General features: G+C 38.6%; 3 protein-coding genes and 2 pseudogenes across 3 annotated transcripts in view; 1 reads left to right on the top strand and 4 right to left on the bottom strand.

Moving 5' to 3' along the window:
• Positions 1-20,626, top strand: part of LOC144632334 (uncharacterized) — a 229,078-nt gene that overhangs the window by 135,102 nt on the left and 73,350 nt on the right. The window lies entirely within an intron of this gene.
• Positions 1-20,626, bottom strand: part of LOC144632248 (uncharacterized) — a 66,338-nt gene that overhangs the window by 38,942 nt on the left and 6,770 nt on the right. The window contains 6 exon segments of the mRNA XM_078490840.1: positions 13,890-13,964; positions 15,209-15,541; positions 16,567-16,728; positions 17,810-18,010; positions 18,497-18,724; positions 19,293-19,424. Coding sequence (XP_078346966.1) covers positions 13,890-13,964; positions 15,209-15,541; positions 16,567-16,728; positions 17,810-18,010; positions 18,497-18,724; positions 19,293-19,424 — 1,131 coding nt within the window.
• LOC144632306 (adenosine receptor A2a-like) lies at positions 298-1,505 on the bottom strand (annotated as a pseudogene).
• Positions 3,364-7,381, bottom strand: LOC144632182 (adenosine receptor A2a-like; annotated as a pseudogene).
• Positions 10,889-12,136, bottom strand: LOC144632307 (adenosine receptor A2a-like). Its single transcript, XM_078490928.1, has one exon. The coding sequence runs from the start codon at positions 12,064-12,066 to the stop codon at positions 11,131-11,133; it is 936 nt and encodes a 311-aa protein (XP_078347054.1). The 5' UTR covers positions 12,067-12,136; the 3' UTR covers positions 10,889-11,130.

Here is a 20,626-nt window from a genome sequence, read left to right as displayed (position 1 = left end):
CGGCTTTGGAACGAATTACCTCGGACTCAAACAGATGTGAACAGTTTGACTAATTTTAAGGCTGCTATTAAGCGTCGGGTTTGTATTGGTAGTATTTTATAGACTCAAAGAACCCCTTTTATACATAGATCTCTTACAATAGTTAGGGTGAATTTTTTGTTACTGTACATATGTAAACGTTTTATTGTAATGCAACACTGAAAAACCATTTTTTATTGAAGTGATCTAGTTATTGATTATCGAATCCTCTAAAACTTAGCAAAGATATTAAGGAATGATAAAATTACATCATTATTGTCGTTTTACTAGCCGGTCACCGTTTATGGACTTTAATGGTGAGGTTTCAAGCTCTATATCTATCTACGTTATATATCTTGCTTTTAGTCAGTTTTATTACGCTCTTGTTTTTCCCTTGTAAGTCACGAATTCAGAATCTTCGCGGTTCTTATTATACACAGACAGAAGGCGTTTATCGACAATTACAACACTGCAAAATGCGGTGGCAAAGCATGGCCGGCCCTAAGATTGCTGTGATGTGCGATTTCTGTACCAAGACATGTTCCGCAGTATGTCCACGATAGCGTGACGTATATGCTTCATTTTCCAGCAGTAAATTAAAGGGTTCAAAGATGAATTAAGAAATATGAGAGTCCACGTGAAAAGCCAAATTAGCTTCAAATCAGCACTAGGGCCGTAGATTTTAATGGCGGCAAAACAGAAAAGGTTGGGCAAATAACAAGCCAAAAACACAAGGTAAACGTAAAATACACTGACTGCAAATTTAATGACGCTAGCAAAATTTGCCATTTCGCTATTCTGCGGTCCTTGTTGTACTTGCAAGGCTTTAATCTGATCCTTGTGGCGTCGTACGATGAAATAAATTCTGATGTAAACCACTGTTGTAAGAAGAAAACCAACAACAGTACCAATGGTTAGTAATACCGAGCGAATAATGGTCGGTACAAACAACATCATCAAAGAATATAGCACACTTATCGCCCATATTGAAATCACCACAGCAACAACACGCTTGCGAGTCACAAGTTCCTGATATCTGAGGTGAAGATGAACAGCTAAGAACCTGTCTACACTTACAGCCACAACACTGAAGAACGAAGCAAAACAAATCGAGGATGTTACCATTGAAAGAGCCATGTATGAGTTGCAGCCAGGATTGTTTCTTGTAACCATTTGACCAGAAGTGAGGTGTAAAACGGTTGAACGAATAAACCAACACCAACATCAGAAACAGCAAGGCTCAGGAGCAATGTCTTCAAAGTCTTTGGCAACGAGGACGTTTTTCTTATAGCGTAAATTGTTACAATGTTCAACATGATGGCGGTGTAGGTTAAAAAGTTATTAAAGACACAATTAGCAATGTAAGTGGAACGAAGGTATTCAACTTCGGACATTTTGGGGAAGATCTGTAGCAGGAATTCACAATGTGACTTCGTCATGATACCTACTGGAGGTATTTCGAGGCACTGAGCGTTTGCCAAACTAGATGTTTTACGAAACTAAAATGGTTTCGTTCTCGGCGCCACGAACCAACTGGATTAGTTTGGCTCAACTGCTCTTTCTGCTTTCAACTGGGGATTTTAACAGGTAAATGAAAAGCCACAATTTATGTTTGTGTCGTAGGAAACCTAAAAATAATGGTCCATTGTTATTAAAAATTGCTCAAGGCTCTGAAACTGTAAACAAGCGCCTTTTGGCTGCAGATGGCTAGGATGGAAATGGATAGCAACTTGAAAAATTGAGGCTAAACCGTTCAAGTTGTTCCCGCACATCTTAAAAAAATCGATATTTTTAGCCGAAGATTGATTTCTATCCACAAATTAAGGTCATAACATCCTTTTGATGTTTAAAGGTAATGTTTTTGTGCTTGGGGTATTGATCGGAAACAAGTTAGCATGTGCTTAAGAAAGTTCTAAAAGAGAAAGAAGTGAAACAAAGTAAAACAAAAAACGATGTCTTAAAATTACGCTTGGTATGTCTGTCAATGGTACACCTGGAAACTCCATTGTGGTACTGCGTGGTTCATGCGCCGTGTCGAGACTAACATCTGTCAGATGTTAGTCTGATGTTATCTGTTTAGTAGCTACCTTATTCTCACTAAATTTCGCAAGTATCTAATAAATTTCGCGACAAATCAAGAACCATATTTCGCGAGTATTAAATTTCCCGATTTGACCACACTGAATGTGGAAAATCCTGGCATAACATGGCTGGCCTTACGATTAGTGTGATTTGCAATTTTCTGAGCCAAGACATGTGTGTCCATGATAGCGTGTCGAATGTGTCTCATTTTCCAGGAGTAAATTATACTGGGTTTAAAGATGAATTGAGAAATATAAGAATCACTGAGAAAATAGCAAATCTGTTCAAAGCGATACTTGGGCCGTTGATTTCAATGACGGCCGCGGAATATTGCTATTGCCTAATAGCTTGCTGGTAGCTTTATTGTTTGAGCTAACGTTATACAAAAAGAAACTTTTGATAACGTAAAGGTCACAAATAATATATGTTTAATATGATTAAATGAATTTAAGTTAATAAGGTTAACTGCCTTGGGTGTCGATAGAACATACTCTAGCAACTGCACAGAAAAAATTGTGGATATCTATTAAATATTATTAAAAGTAGACTGTACAAAGTGCCCCTAAAAAGCCGCTCAGTATGTTAATTAATGCTATACCTGCAAACTGATGCAGACAAAACATACAATAGATATTGAATGGAACTGCTTTTCATTTACAACAGCGAACAATTCTTTGCTACAACATTGTCAATCATTGTTATATTTGGCATAAAGGTGTTTTAGACATAAATCATTCTTATTTTTTGTTAATAATATTAATATTAATACTAATAATTTAACACAAAGCTCTATTCCCTAAAGCAATTGGAATAATCGTTAGAAAATAGAACTCTAATTGAACTAAGTGTGTAAGAAATTACCGCACTTTATCAATTTCGTTTAGAGTTGCTAAATGTTTTCGTTCTATGTTCACAACAGCGAACAATTCTTTGCTACAACATTGTCAATCATTGTTATATTTGGCATAAAGGTGTTTTAGACATAAATCATTCTTATTTTTTGTTAATAATATTAATACTATTGCTAATAATTTAACACAAAGCTCTATTCCCTAAAGCAATTGGAATAAGCATTAGAAAATAGAACTCTAATTGAACTAAGTGTGTAAGAAATTACCGCACTTTATCAATTTCGTTCTTTTACTTAGTTTTAATGCCCTCTGATTTGACCTGATGCAGCCCGAACTCAGACTGCTCGAGGTCTAATTATGTACAAAAGATTTTCATCAACAATGAAAACACTGAATTTGGCTACTTCTACGATTAGTGCGATGCGCCATTTCTGAGTTTAAATACTGACATGCTCCGCAGTGTGTCCATGATAGCGTGTCGAATGTGTCTAATCTTCCAACAGTAAATTACAGGGTTCAAAGATGAATTAAGAAATACAATAGTCAATGAGAAAAGATATAACTTCTTCAAAGCAATGCTCGGGACGTAAATTTTAAATGCGGCCAAACATATAAAGTGAGGTAGATAACAAGCCAAAAACACGAGATATACGTAGAATACACCGACTGCAGATTTAATGAGGCTAGCAAAATTTGTCATATCGCTACTCTGTGTTACTTGTTGTACTTGCAGGGCCTGAATCTGATTCTTGTGGCGTTGTACGGTTGAATAAATCCTGATGTAAACCACTGTTGTAAGATGTCCCGGGGTGTGGAAAACGCGGGGTCCCGGGGTCTGTGGAAAACACGGGGTGTGGAAAACACGGGGTGTGGAAAACACGGGGTGTGGAAAACGCGGGGTGTGGAAAACACGGGGTGTGAAAACACGGGGTCCCGGGGTCTGAAAATAAAACGAAGGTAAAAAAAAATTTCTGGCTAAAAAGACAAGTTTAATAATTTATCACCAAACTAAGGATATCTTGGTGAAACGTCTTTCCTTGCATTGAAAAGCCTAATATTCATGTCGTAAAAAGCCATTCAAGTTTGTGAATCATATACTTGTCCTTGTGATCTTTTGGGAATATCCGTTTTTTTCATTTTATAAAATTAACAATTTATCAGGTATACGAAAATAAATATTAAGACAAACTACGCGCCAACTTCGCCCATATCTGACACAGGCGCTGACTTCATTCACCTAGTTTCATTCATGAATCGTCGTGTGGTGCCGTGGTTTCAGCACTGAAAATAAAGAAAGCTGCCGACCGTGATAACACGGCCAAAAAAAGTTAAGTGTGGACGGAATTGCGTAGTTTCAGTGGAAAGAAATAAGCGAGAAAGAAGAAATCGGGAGGGTCTCATTTGGATCCAAAGTTAACTCATCTACCGTACTCTACTGATTATGGTTGTTATATCTTATATCCGTTTTCTGTGCATTGATATATGACCGGTAGCATGTCATAGTTATTCCACGCATATGTTTACTTTTAGCTGCAGCTTAGAGCTACATGAATATAGCAAAGTCCGACATGAGAGCGACAGATTTTATACACGATCGGGTGGTAGTTAATAAAAGAATTACATTTTGACTTAATTCGGCGGACAATGTTTGCAACCTGTACGCAGACGCCGCTAAGGTAAATTAATTAGAGGCAGGCAGCTATACTGCGGTCCTCCTATTCGGCAGAAGACCAGGTTTGCTTGTGAAATTAGAAAGCTAAATTTATCTGATCTACATTTTTGTACTGGTCTTTTGATAACAAAAACTATTTTGAAAATTTGAAATATATAGCGTTCACTCTAAGAGCACAATAAGGTCCACGGTTTAACCCTTTCCTGGCACGATAAATTACTTATGACTAGAAAATTGTCTGCCTGTATTTCCCGTTTCATTATTGGCTTGTACTGTGTTCTTCTTGGAGTAGTTTTATTTTCGGATTCCTGATAAATTGTTAATTCTATAAAATGGAAAAAAACGAATATTCCCAAAAGAAGGACAAGTATACGATTCACATACTTGAATGGCTTTTAATTTTTTACGACATGTATATTAGGCTTTTCAACGCAAGGAAGAAAACTTGTCTTTTTAGCCAGAATTTTTTTTTACCTTCGTTTTATTTTCAGACCCCGGGACCCCGCGTTTTCTACAGACCCCGGGACCCCGTGTTTTCCACACCCCCGTGTTTTCCACACCCCGCGTTTTCCACACCCCGTGTTTTCCACACCCCGTGTTTTCCACAGACCCCGGGACCCCGCGTTTTCCACACCCCGGGACCCCGGCCCCGTGTTTTCCACTAATCCGTTGTAAGAAGGAGACAAAGAATTCCAATAATGAATATAATAGACCCTTCCACGGTTTCTGACGCCATCTTGGTTGGGGGGGCAAACGCGGCAAAATTTACAGTAAATGTATGGGAAAAATCGGGAGTTTGACGCTCGATAATTCGAAAAAAAGGTCGACTTTCTGCAACTTCTATGAATTACAAACCTAAAATATTAGATGAAAGAGTTAACCGATCAAATTTGAGAATTTTACTTTCACTTAGAAAGCCGCAAATTAAGATTTTCATTTTTCATATATTTCTCTGTAAAATGGAGCCGCCGTTCGCGGGAAAATTTAGAAGCATTTGTATGAAAAACTAAAAGTACGATTTCTCGCTTCTAAGTAAACCGATCCCCTTCAAATTTAATCAGTTAACTCTTTTAGCTAGTATCTTTAGTTTGCAATTCACAAAAGTTTCAGAATGTCAACGGTCCTCGAATTATCGAGCGTCAAACTCCCGATTTTTCCCATACATTTACTGTAAATTTTGCCGTGTTTGCCCCCCAACCAAGATGGTGTCAGAAACCGTGGAAGGGTCTATTAGGGAGAAAATACTGACCAGAACCAGAAACCCATAAGGGTTGAAACGTGTAACGCGCGCGCACAGCGTCTGAATATTCATTTTGCTAAGTACCATATTTGGAAACACGAAAAATTTGTAGCGGAGCTCCACGCGCCGAAGGCGCGTAGCGTAGCTCCATTGGTAACATGCGGGTACAAGGGAACAGACAGGGCAAATAGTATCCTATCGAACCGAGAAATTTTGGTTGTCGCGTACGTACGTCCGTACGCACGGATTAGGCCTGGGAACGAGCTAGGCTCCGGTGGCAACCCGCGTCTTTTGGCGGGAAAAAATCATTACTATCAAGGCCTTAGCAAAAAAAGTTTTTTAAAAACGATTTCTACTCAGCTAAGCTTTATATAGTAGGAAGTTTTAAACGCGAGGAAAAAAAATCATTCTTAGCTCTTGTTGACAATGTTAGAATTACATGAAGGGGAGACTAACTTGAGGAAGTCCGCTGTGTGAAAAGTCAGGAAACAATCTCACAGCATGCCGATTTACCAAGCGTACGCATGAGTTCACTACTAAGCATGAAGACTCCTCGATTGAAAAGCACACGAAGAACTCAGTTTTAAAGACAGTTTATTACAGATACATTATTTCTGGATATATTCCTCGTTTCACCCGCGATGACAACCATAGTTAGTAGGGGAGTAACTCCCTATGATTCGCATTGTACAAAGCGTTTGCCCATTCGTTTACACTAAGTACCATATTTGGAAAATAAGGAGAAAAAAAATTAACCAATCAAAATTGCAATATTTGGATTAAATTCACAGCGCGCGCTAGCTCGCGCTCGATAGCGTAATTTTGTTTTTGAACAAGCTTGGTTGAATAAAGTTGAAATTGGCTAAATTCTCCTGTTTTATCGTCGTTAAGTAGTCTGGAGAACATCACTTGGATACGCCTAATGAATTTCCTTAGTTTCTGTAAGAAATTTACGGCGTTTAAGTCGGAATTCAAGTAACTCGCCGCAAAACCGAAAATTTTGCGTGTGTCATTACGTGTGTAAAGTATTCGCGTACAAACTCTTCGTGTTTCCAAATATGGTACTTAGCAAAACTGAATATTCAAACGCTGTTAGCGCGCGTTACACGTTTCAACCCTTATGAGTTTCTGCCAGAACCCAGAGCGTTAATAAATAAAGAAAGAAATGCACTCAACACCCATGTTGAAATCACCACAGCAACAACACGCTTGTGAGTCACAAGTTCATGATATCGGAGATGAAGATGAATAGCTAAGAACCTGTCTACACTAACAGCCACAACACTAAAGAACGAAGCTACACAAAACGATGAAGTATTAAACGATGAAGTAAACCATATATGTGTTGCAGCCAGGATTATTTTGTTGCGACCACCTGACCAAAAGTGAAGTGTAAAATGGTTGAACAAATAAACCAACACCAACATCAGAAACAGCAAGACTCAGGAGCAATGTTTTCAAAGTCTTTGGCAATGAAGAAGTTTTTCTTATCGCGTAAATTGTTGCAATGTTCAACATGATGGCGGTATGGGATAGTAAATTGTTGATGACACAGCTAGCGATCAAAGTCGAACGAAGGTCTTCAATTTCAGAGATTTTGGGGTGGTAATGCAGCAGTAGTCCACAGAAGATGTCTTCATGATATCAAGTCAAGTTTCTCAAGCCCGCTAAACGTTTGACATACAAGCTGTTTTGCGAAGATAAGATAGATCAGTTTTTTTCTGGACGCCACGGACCAACTTATTTGGAACACTTAAGCTTAAACGATTTCTTTTCTTATTAAAGTGGCGATGCCAAGAAAACGAAGGTAGTTAAGTGTGCCAGAACTCGCTCGTTAAGATGTTTTGTGTTCATAAAAGCAATTTTTTGGGACAAAATCGAATGATTTATGAAGTATGCTGTATTTACTGAAATAAAGATGAAATTGTTTTTTTTTAAATGGGTCTTGAATTTTTTTGACAACTGTACACAATAAAAGCAAGAGATTAATGTAAGTGTTCTCTGTGTGACCATTTTCAAGCAATCCATCTGCTTACATAAACCTCAAAGGATGTCTCTTATTTGGACCTGTTAGATCCTCTGAGTAAGATGTCGATAAGAATACAACCGAAAAAAAAAGATCGTTAGCTACATGCTTGATAAAAATAAAAAGGTGTGCGTGTGCATATGAAAATTTTCCGCGTCATTAAAACCAGAGCAAAACAGAAATGTCGTTATCAGTCACTTAGTATGCTAATTGATAGTACACTTGCAAATTGCTACAACGTTTTTGTACTGTACGCGACTGCTAAAACTTGCTTTGGCAGCAGTAACGCACGGTTTAAGCAAATTTTATATAAGGAGGAACACTAAATTATATCTTGCAAACCACATATGTTAAAATGGTAAAGCAAAGTAAAGACAATTTGATGTAAAATAAGTTAGCATGCACCTGCAAGGAAACATTAAATGGATAGTCATTTCATATTGAGGGCAAGCGAAGAGTTAGTATGGTTTTATTTTCCAGGCTATAAGGCTTTGACACTTAAATAAAGTTTCTTATCTTATCTTTTACAAAAAGCCGCTAAGTGTGTTAATTAATGGTACACTCTGCACATTGCCAGCCAGTTTTGAGTGCCTTGTGACGTGCGCAACTAATGTTTCCTTGCAAAAGTGGTTGGTAATTTTCCCAGCAGTGATGCATTGTTCGACGGAATTAGTACTGCATGAAGAGGAATTCTAGATAATAATAAGATTTTTAACCATATTTGGAGGAATACCGATTTCTCAATCCTCCGAGAGAAACAAAAATTGGTTCAAGAAATCTGGAGTAAAATTGCAGTGAGGTAAGGAGGGAAGAAAATTCAAGGGAAACGACTTTCGGTTCCAAAAATCAGGACTCCGCTATGATGCAAAGGAAAACAAATTACGGTTTATCATTCTAGGCCGCCATGACACTGTTAAACGGCCTTCTGGTGGCTGTGTAGGTGATTAAAGAAACTGTGTCACGGGTTTTTACCCCAATTTAGGCATGGGAAATGGCCATAAAATTCGGTGAAATATAGGAATGACCCCTCAAAACAGTGTAGTAACATTTCAATAACACGGCAAATACAAAAGAAGGTACGGATGGCCAAAAGTAAAGAAGATTTAAACGGATTGCGCTATGAGTTTTTGAAATACTGTTGGGCTGAACAGTTTTCAAAGTTAATCTCATTTGCTTGTATCTTTATATTAAAACGCCCAAGAAACACATTTGGTCGTGATAAAAGAAGTAATTTCTTTGCAAATATTAAGTTTCATAGTGGCCGCGGCCGCACTTGGCGAGTTAACCGAGTTATTTCCAATTAATCAATTAAAATTAACCGGGTTAAAAAATGTCTAGTGCGACCGCGTATTTGGAGAGTTAACCGACTCTTAACCAGGTTAGCGGTTCCCATGGAAATTAATCAAAGAACAAAAGATTTTTTAACTGGGTTAGGTTAATTCTAAACTACCTTTCTGGGTCGTTTTAACCAGGTTAGTGGTTTCCTATCAGATTCAACTATTGTTTTATTTGTCAAATGTGTCAATCATCTCCATGTAAGAGAAGATATTCTTTTCCATCACACGCAAACATGGCGTTCGGACACAATTCGTGGCTTAATTCTATAATTTCCTTTGCTATTAAGAAACTCTAGAACCACCAGAGAAATGCGGATTATTTGGCTCAGACAGGGCTCTCATGGTTTCTGATGATCTCTTCCGTCTCTTCGCCGATTCCTTGGAAAAACGTGCACTTGAAGGCCTTGAAGGCGATTTCGATATGCCGATGAACGACTGCTGAAGATCAACATATTCGAAACAACTGGGCTTGAAATTTGCGTAGAACGCATTCGGAAAAAATAGAGCGGTGTAAGCCAAGAATGCATTGAAATAAATCTTAAAAGCAGGAGAAGAAATGAGCAAGTAATAAAATTATCATGAAAGCCGGTCGCTTTTGCTTGTTTTCAAATAGCTTAATCATGACAACACTTCAGTCTGGTCTGATCGTAATGCGGCCGCTAAAAATATTTAACCGAGTTAGTTTTGGAAACCATACTTTAACCTAGTTAAGTTTTGTGGAAATTTTTAACCGGGTTTCTAAAAAATTAACCCAGTTAACTTTCAAGTGCGGCCGCGGCCAGTGTGTATTTGGCAACACTTAAAAAAATACTTAACTCAACCGTGATAGAGCAACAAACCCGTGCTTGTACTCATTTCATCGTTTAATGAAACGCACGTTCACACGTCAAAGCCACAGCCTAAGTTGACTACGGCTCGATGAGGTCACAAATAAACTAAGACTAAGGATCACGAGCTCCCAGGGGGGGGGGGGGGGGGTACTCCGGCTTGTCAATGACGGGGATGATCGAAGGATTTTTTTTGGGTTTGAAATTTTCCATTTTGGGATTTTTTTTGGGTAAGAAGATTTGGCAAGTATTTTTTTGGGTGACTTGATTCAAATATGGGCTTTTTTGGGTATTAAAAACAAACTAAAGTGATTTGGCACGGCCTTGGCGTATTTATGGTATAATGAATAAACAAACACGAGCGTTATTGCCCCTTCTAGCAATTTAGGGGTAATTTGGCAAGGGATTTTTTTAGGGGTTATTTTTGGTCCGGGGATTTTTTTGGGTAATGTCGGAAGAGTTAGGGATTTTTTTGGGTCCTGAGTTTTGCCTTCATTCGATCATCCCCGTCATTTACAAGTCCGAGTACCCCCCCCCCCCCCCCCCTGGGCACGAGCTTACATTGTGGGTCTGACGTGGCAAAGGAATTAAACAATTGTAAAACTCCAAAATGCAGGTATTTGCGCAAACTTAAGATATTGTACCAAGTACATCTCTAAATTATGGCGTAAATCCTTGCGTAACAACAATTATGTCGATAGTGCGGCAAACACAGGACCCTTGCACGTTAGCAAATTCACAAGCCAAATTTCTTGAGGGGGCGTTAGCTTGTAAAGCACTTTATTAATTTTCTGAATTTTGATTATCGATTCCTCCCCCAGAGAGATAAATTACATTAAGATTGTCTTTTTACTGTCAGGTCACAGTTTATAAACTTAAATGGTGAGGTTTCAAACTCTATATTTATCTACGCTTTGTCAATCTCTTACTTTTAGTAAGTTTTACTTCGCTCTTGTTTTCCCTTGTAAGTCACGAGTTCAGACTGTTCGCGTTCCTTATTATACATATACACAGAAAGCATTGATCAACAATTACAACACTGCAAATGTGAATAATCGTGGCAAAGCATGGCCGGTTCTAAGATTGGTGTGATGTGCGATTTCTGGACCAAGAAATGCTTCGCAGCATGTCCATGATAGCGTGTCGTATATGCTTCATTTTCCAGCAGTAAATTAAAGGGTTCAAAGATGAATTGAGGAATACCAGAGTCCACGTGAAAAGCCAAACTATCTTCAAATCAGTACTCGGGCCGTAGATTTTAATGGCGGCAAAACAGAAAAGGTTAGGCAAATAACAAGCCAAAAACACGAGATATACGTAAAATACACCGACTGCAGATTTAACGAGACTAGCAAAATTTGCCATTTCTCTAATCTGCGGTTCTTGTTGTACTTGCAGGGCTCGAATCTGATCCTTGTGGCGTCTTACGATGAAATAAATTCTGATGTAAACCACTGATGTAAGAAGAAAACCAACAGTACCAAAGGTTAGTAATACCGAGCGAATATTGTTCGGTACCCACAACATCATCAAAGAACTTAGCGCACTTAACGCCCATATTGAGATCACCACAGCAACAACACGCTTGTGAGTCACATGTTCTTGATATCTGAGATGAAGATGAAGAGCCAAGAACCTGTCTACACTTACAGCCACAACAATGAAGAACGAAGCTTGACAAAACAAGGATGTTACGATTGAAAAAGCCATGTTTGTGTTGCAGCCAGGATTATTTTCTTTTAACCATTTGACCAAAAGTGAAGTGTAAAATGGTTGAGCAAATAAACCAACACCAACATCAGAAACAGCAAGACTCAGGAGCAGTGTCTTCAAAGTCTTTGGCAACGAGGACGTTTTTCTTATCGCGTAAATTGTTACAATGTTCAAGGAGACGGCGGTGTAAGTTAAAAAATTATTCAAAGGACGATTAGCGATGAAAGTTGAACGTAGGTATTCAGCTTCGGAGATTTTGGGCAAGCTCTGTAGCAGGAACTCACAAGATGACTCCGTCATGATACAGTCGACTGGATTATTTCGAGGCACTGAGCTTTTGACAAACTAGATGTTTTACGAAACAAAAATGGTTTCGTTCTCGGCGCCACGAACCAACTGGATTAGTTTGGCTCAACTGCTCTTTCTGCTTTCAACTGCGGGGATTTCAACAGATAAATGAAAAGCCACAATTTATGCTTGTGTCATAGGAAACCTTAAAATAATGGTCCATTGTTATGAAAAATTGCTCAAGGCACTGAAACTGTAAACAAGCGTCTTTTGGCTGCAGATGGCTAGGATAGAAATAATGCAACTTGAAAAAATTGAGGCTAAACCGTTCAAGTTGATTCCGCGCATCTTTAAAAAAATCGATATTTTTAGCCGAAGTTTGCTTTCTATCTTCAAATTAAGGTCATAACTTCCTTTTGTTACCCGTTATGTTTAAAGATAATGTTTTTGATGCTTGGGGCATTGATCGAAAACAAGTTAGCAGGTGCTTAAGAAAGTTCTAAAAGAGAAAGAAGTGAAACAAAGTAAAACAAAAAACGATGTCTTAAACATAACGCTTGGTATGTCTGCCGATAGTACACCTGGAAACTTCACTGTGGTAGTGCGTGTTTCATGCGCCGTGTCGAGACTAACATCTGACAGATGTTAGTGTATGATGTTATCTGTTTAGCTCACCAGATTCCGGTTAGCTAAACAGTGTTTGCTATCACTGAAAGTCCCATTACAGTGAAACCTCGATTTAACGAAGCGCCAAGGGACTGGGGAAATTTGTTCGTTATATCAAGGGTTCGTTATATCGAAACCTCGATATAACGAATTTGTGGAAAAACAAACAAAATGTTCGTTATATGGAGATATAGTTAATAACTGTTTTTCACGCTGTGACGTTGCACTACTCAGCATTTACTGATTTGAACGACTGTCAAAACTAACATTTATGCTTTAATGTCTAATATCCACATAGACATGGACACATGTCTTTGAAGTTGTTCTCCTGTAAGGATTAAAGTATTTTTATTTTTGTTGGTCTGTTCTACATTCGCCTTTTGCCGCGTGTTGTCGGGGTACACTTTACGTTTGGGCTTCCAGATTGTGTTCGTTATAACGAGGATTTCGTTATATCGAGGTTCTGTTCAATACATTTTACTGTAACTTTTGCCAGGCTGAAGAATATCGTTCGTTATACCGAGGACCTACTGTATTGAATGTCAGTCTTAGTTTATGCTAACTAGAATCATATACTGTTCTGTTGCACAAATATCGAGTGGATAAGCCCCACCCTTCCACTAGCTGGATTTTTTCTCGGCCGTCCCGGGTTCAAATCCTCGACCACGCTTTGTAAATAAAATAGCCAACTGATCTGCCTCCTGTTTGTTGGGAGTTTGAACCATGTTATGTTTATTTGAAGTATTTGTTCGTCTGTTTGAGTGGCGCTCCCTGAAAACAATCTCTAAGCTCAGCCAGCGCATGACCACTATTAATAATAAAGCGGTTTTCACTTGAGTGTCGAAAGTAATTTGCGTTTTCTTTGGGTTTGCATTACTTCGCTCAGTGATTGGTTTACATGTAAAAAACTCGCGCCACTTTCTCATCCAATCAGAAGTAAAAACCAAAACCAATGGTGACTCGCCCACACCCGTTTTCCCGCGCTTCGTGCCAGCTACATGTATTTGTTTCGAGTTTTGATTGGTTCACTGGATTGTCTGTGTCCTTTGTGATAGGCCCGCTTTATTACTTTGGGTTTGGTTTTACGACACTCAATTGAAAACTGAACACTCTAAATACAATTCATTTAACATTGACATTTTTTTTCATAGTTACAAATGACACTGTACCTTGTGTAGCCGGTGCCTTGTCAACTTTTGGTTTATCAGCTTGTGGATTCTTAGTTTGTTCAGCTTTGACTTCCTCTGAAGGTAAAAGAACATTGTAAAGCATGATTAGTAAAGCAATTTCCTAAGGATTGTCGACCTTAAAGCCAAAACCAAACCCACCTACATGTGTTATCGTTTTGTGGTAAATAGAGCAATTTTACTTGAGTGTCGAAAGCAATTCGCGTTTGCTTTTGTTTTGCACTACTGTGCTAAGTGACTGGTTTAAAAAACTCGTGCCACTTTTATCAACATTTCAGAAGTTAAACAAAAATCAATCGAGCTTGAAACTAAGGGCCTGTTTATATGGAGGAGAGTTGTCCCTGGTAGGAGGATTACCCTCCATACCGAGCCACTCCAGGCGAGAGAGCTTTTCATACGTTTCTTTATAAATAGCTGCGAACTGTTTATATGAGAAATTGCAAAGTTGGCTCGGCGGGCAGGGTGACCCTGGGAGGAGGGTCACTCGCTTTGAAGGTAGGGTAACCCTGGGGAGCGAGCCACCTTTTTTCCATATAAACAGTTTTGTTATTTTTGCCTCGCCTACCAGGGACAAGTTGACACATACTTTTTTTTTTTTTTTGACACATACGGTGCATGCGCAAATGCTGCAATCGGCCAAAACAACATCGAAGTCGGCGGTAAATTTGTCCAAAATGGTCTTCGTCAATGTGTCAGCGTTCCTGATTTTAGAAATGGCCGTCATAATAGATTTTTCAAAATAACTATCGCCAGTCTTTTGAACCGACAGGGCCAAGTTTTGGCTCGGTCAACAGGGACAACTTTCTCATATAAACGCTCAGTAAAAGATAGCTCGGGGGAAAGGGTAACCCTCCTACCAGGGACAACTCTACTCCATATAAACAGGCCCTAAGTGACTTAGTAATCGGCGAAATTTTTGCTCTTTGCGTGTAAAATTGAAGGAGATATTGCGTTTCAAAAGCTGTAAAATTGATGGGTGGCAAAAGCGCTTATGCGCCCATACATTCTTTGTACAATTTTGAGTTTTAACACCCGCGTCACACAAAAACTTTTCAATACGATGGGTTCAAATTTCTAGGAACAGATTAGTTGATTTTTTGTAGCTCTATCAGGCACTGAAGCGCTTATGTTAATGAGGCAAATATAGTAAACAAAAATTCGCCCAAAGGACACCTTACTTTTACGATCAAATTTCCAACTATACTGCCCTAAGATTAAGACACAAAATGTTTCTAAGGACGCAACAGACAGAATTTTTATACTGGCCCATTGAATCGTTTAGAATTTTGACAGCTTCCTACCATTACTTCTTTCTTCCCTTCTAGTTGGCTTGTTCCCTTCTGATGGTTTTTTATTATCATCCGCTAAATACGATCCATTGATATTTTCATCCTTTTCTTCTCTCTTTGGTTGCCTTCGGCCTGATCTTTCACCCGGAGCCGTGGAGGGTCGCTCACTTCCGAACAATTCGTCACCAAGTCCCAGATCATCTGAAAACCTCACTGAACGCTTTGTGGAGCTGGGAGCTGTGTCTGGTCGGGCCAGACCTCCTCGGCCGCGTGATTGGCTGCTCGCGGCTGCGGACGGCATGTAGCCACCAAACTGAAACGACTCCTCTGATGTCGGACTGGAAACTGCAAGACAAAAACATTCATTATGTTAAAGTCACAGCAGGTATTACAGGAAAAACCTGGATCAGTTGCGTTTTTCTGTGCTTCCCATGTTAGGAAGATATTGCAATACCAGTGTGAAATAAAAGTGTTTGGTTGCAAGTTAAAGGAACACAGTTACGAGCTTTATTTCAAAAATTCAAGACCCTAAAGACGTATGCAAACCTACAAATAGTGGCACAGTTTTGTTAGAAATTACTATGCCAGTGCACTAAAGCTATAAACAAGTGATATTATTGTAATGCCATCGAGAACTTTAGATCTCAACTTGGAAACGTAAGGCTGACTTTTTCAAGTTCTGTCCAGTCCTTGAGGCCTGGAAAAACAGTTAGAAACTAATAACGGCTCCTCTCTTCCTTCGACAACAATTTACTTTATATCTTCTTGATGTTCCAGGTGCATTTCGTGCATTTCCCCTTTTTTTATCTTTAATAGTAGTATCAATATAGCCAATATAGTAGTATCAATATCATATCTGTAATAGTTACTGTAGTATCAATAAAATTGTAAATAGATCTTATCATAAATTTTTATCTTTTTTTATTGTAAAGCGCGAGTACTTCGCCAATTTTGTTACTTTTCACTGAAAAGCAGAAAAAATCCCCGTGAGAATGCCCCTTTAAAGGAACTAAAACTGTGTCACGGAGTTTTTAGACACTAACGAAATAGACACCAAGTTGAGTGAAATATAAAAAAACCCACTTAAAACAGTCAGGTGAAGAAACATTTCAATAACACAGCAAATACAAAAGAAGGTACGACGGGAAAAATTGAAGATGATTGAAACAGGTTGCGATATGGAGGATTCAAAGCTGTTTGGCTATTGTAAACAGTTTTCAAAGTTAATCTCGTGTGTTTGTAAAAGTGCCTGAGACGTTTCAGTTTGACTGCAGTCAACTACAAGGCAGGGTTTTACCGTATCAATAGGCAAGCGATGAGAAACAAGAGTCCTGCACTCTAACTTTCTCTATTGCAATATGCTTGCATACCTTTCTTGCTTGTTGTACTTGCTGCAGGTGATTTTCCGCTGATGTTAGCCATGAAGTCGTCCAGTGATTTGGGAACTTGTTTCTTAGGTTCGTCTTTCTCTTTTTTACCTAAGAGTTCGCTAAACCGAGAAGAATTTCTTGTGGGACTGTCACTTCTGGTTTCTGTAAAGTACAAAATACATTTTTTTTTTACTTTATTAAGAAGGCTCGATGTAGTTTTTTTAGCCGAAGGGTGGTTGTTTTGAAAATTAAAATTTTCTAGGAAGCCAATCTTCAATTTTTGCCAAAATACACCATAATGATCAAATATGACCAAATTTTAATTTTTTACCCGTCACTTTGTCACAAAGGTTACCATAGCAACCATTGACGTTTTCTTTCGTTCTCAAACAAGCTTGATTTTCTCGAAATCTAGATTGACTCTTGGTATTCATTTTTTTATATGTTCAAGTATAGTAGATTGACTACCTGTACACAAAATTTTAGGAAAATCTGTAAGAGCGTTTTAGAGTAAATCAAGAATGAAGTTTTTGGTATTTTCTTATAGTTTCCTACAATCGGCAGTCGATATATTTTAACAAATTAAAGCAAAATGTCTTTCACTTTTAGTTAATGGTCTTTGATGGTGTAAGTATTTATATTTCAGTGAGAGTAACTGTGTTCAAATAATACGAAACAATTTTAAGGCGCCTATTTTATAGTAAAACGGTGTTTTACTGAAAATTTCATTCTTGATTTACTTGAAAACGCTCTTACAGATTTTTCTAAAATTTCGTCAACAGTTAGTCAATCTACTAAACTTTAACATATCAAAAAATAAACACCAAGAGTCAATCTAGATTTCGAGAAAATCAAGCTTGTTTGAGAACAAAAGAAAACGTCAATCGTTGCTATGGTAACCTTTGTGACTAAGTGACGGGTAAAAAATTAAAATTTGGTCATATTTGATCACTATGGTGTATTTTGGCAAAAATCGAACATTGGCTTCCTAGATAATTTTAATTTTCAAAACAACCACCCTTCGGCTAAAAAAACTACATCGAGCCTCCTTAATAATACACAATAAAAAAACCTTACAAGAATACAGTTCAGTTGAAAAAAGGTTTATAACTTGGGGGAGGAGAGGAGGTGTACTGTATAGGGTAGAATGTCATTCCAAGTTAAAATGATTGCTGACAATGATTGATTACATGTACATTTACACTAAGGTAGGATGTCATTCCAAGGTAGAAATATTACATACCTGTGCCAGGCAGATCATCATCTTCACCAAAAATATCCCCAGAGGACTCCTGAGCTTTCATTCTGCTGGTACGCTCTGCCTTTGATCTTGGGGGAGGGGTGGGTGAGTCCCTTGGTGTCTTTTCTACAGAGTCATCTAGACCAGGTAAATCTTCATCTGAATCGAAATTGATCTCTTCCTTGCTTGGCTTCGCTTTCCTCGCTAAAACCAACAATGAAAATAATTACAGTGGAACCTTGATTTAACGAACCTCTATACAACAAAGTACTCAGTAAAACGAACAATATTATTCAGCCCGACAAAGTTACAGTAACATGTATGGAACAGTACCTCGATAAAACGAACCTTGATACAACGAAATCCTCGTTATAACGAACACAATCCGGAAGCCAAAACGTAAAATGTAACACGCGACGAAAGATGAATGTAGGACAGACCAACAAGGATGAAAATACTTTAATCGAGTAACAGGAGAACAACTTCAAAAACATATGTCAAATCTACGTGGATGTCAAACAAATTCGTTACATCGAGGTTTTCGATATAACGAACCCTTGATATAACGAACAAATTTCCCCAGTCCCTTGGCACTTCGTTAAATCAAGGTCTAACTGTACGTTCATGCCACTTCATTGATCAATCTAATACACAAAATGTTAGTATTGTATTAGTTACCAGCAGACTTACCTCGTCCTTTTTCTTGAGGGGTAGCCTGAGAAGATCCCACATCTCCCCCCGTAATGTCTGGTGTTGCTGCTGGAGATCCAGGAGGGGGGGATACAGTTCCACTTGCGCTTTTGTCCCCACTGATAGCTGGTTGATGTTCTGGTGTGGCAGGAGGTGATGGCAAACTTGCAGGTTCTGGGTCAGCTGGTCGACGGCCTCTTGAGGACTTTGGCCTTTCTTCAGTTGAGTCTTAAAATGTTAAGCCACACACAACAGATTGTTAGAAAGTACAATAGAATCCCAATTTATTCACCACTCAATTTTTTTGAAACGTCCTGTTAACTTTAACAGAAAGTCGTTTTCCTTGGGGTTGCTTCACTCGGTCATAGTTAATTTTGTCAAACACTGCAACGTAACGTAATACCAGTGTTCTATCACATTTTCAGACACTGAGAAGAGAGTTGAAAATATGACATGCAGTGGAGTATTTTGACAAACTTCAAAGGGTCTGGAAATGTGATGAAACACTCTCTTTGGTGTTTGATACATCTTCTCAATCAAAACTAAAACTATGAAGAAAACAGAGAAATCAAATTGTTAATTGATTATCTATGCTAATTAAGATCAGATACCCAAACAACCATCCTAGTTCTGATTTTCTTTGTTTTAATGAACTATTTATGAGTTTGAGAACCCAATTTCTCAAACTCTCGATTTCTCAACCAATTTTCATTTCATCTTGGAAGTTTGAGAAAACGGGATTCCACTGTCGTATCCGATTTATGCCACACATTAATCAGCTAGATCAGTCACACACCTTGCTTGGGTATCCCTGATGAGCCAGTTTTCCTTGGAGTTGTGGTCTTTTTAGGTTTAGGTTTTGGTTTGAGATCGATATCATCATCTTCATCAGATAAAAGACCAGCCAAGGGATCATCTTCATCAAATTCTGTAAGATTAATGTTGACATACAAATATCAAAATTTACCATTAGCCCTGTAAGCTTTTATAATGGGAGATGGCATAACCCCCTTACAGGGCTGCAAATAACAGTTGATTACCGAACATTGGCCGGCCAAAATTTGCTCATGTCTGACGAAATCCCAAGCGTGGTTGGACATGAAATCCGGACAAATTTTTGATAGTAAATCTTTTTACGGCAACAATAAATAATAATAAGTAACAGAAGGGCAAAGAGATGGCTAGGAAAGTGATTATTAGGTAATTTTAAGGAAATAAAATTCAACCTTTTGTTTTTGGTGATGTCCGACAAAAATTTTGTTTTGTCCGACCAAGATGGTGTCTTAGTAGCCGACATACATGTATTTCCTTTCAAGTGAAAAAATTATTTGCAGCCATGCCCTTACAGTTAGTATGTTGGACTCTAGATTGAATGGTTCAAGTGCTACTGTCTGGGGTCACTGTGTTTTAAATTTCACTGACAGACCCCCGGAGTACAGTACCGCTCAAATGTAAGTTACCACCGTCTCGCGAGAAACGAGACGCGTCTCGCGAGAAACGAGATGCGTCTCGCGAGAGATGAGACTCGTCTCGAGAGAAACGAGACACGTCTCGCGAGACGAGTCTCGTTTCTCGCGAGTGCACTGCAAGTACGAAATTTTCGCTTTCTGTTGCATTTGTTCAACTGTCAAGTGAGACTTCACTGACATTCCCAAAGCAGGATAAAATTTCGCGCGTGAATCGGTGGCGGCACGTTTGTCTTTACATGTTTATAGTTTTTACGTCTTCATGGCTATAACTTCGTCGTGTACTTAACTGGAAAGTATTTTTCTTTAAAAATGATCTATACATGTAATTACAGCAAAACAACTTGACTGGGTGCAACCAAAAACGTATTTCCAAGCGAAACTGAATCAAGATAGCCATAATAGTTTCACCTCTTTCCTAGAATACAAGAGTCCCTCATTTTTCCCATGGTCAGTCAAGTGAGCAAGCAAGTGAGGACACACTTCACACAACTGACAGGGAAATGATGTGCAACCGGGATATTTCTTGGGTGTTGTATAATTTTCTTGCAAGCTCCCATGATCCCCATTTGATTCACTCTGAGAAAAATGATTGACTACTCCTTGTCTCCTTATCTCCACCCAGGCAACAGGATAAATGGGTACTGGCAAATTGACAGGGCAC

This window comes from Oculina patagonica, chromosome 12, assembly GCF_052425735.1.
Source record: "Oculina patagonica isolate OP01 chromosome 12, crgOcupat, whole genome shotgun sequence".
Lineage (NCBI taxonomy): Eukaryota > Metazoa > Cnidaria > Anthozoa > Scleractinia > Oculinidae > Oculina > Oculina patagonica.
Note: the sequence above shows the minus strand (reverse complement) of the source record. Positions and strands in the feature narration are given on the sequence as shown.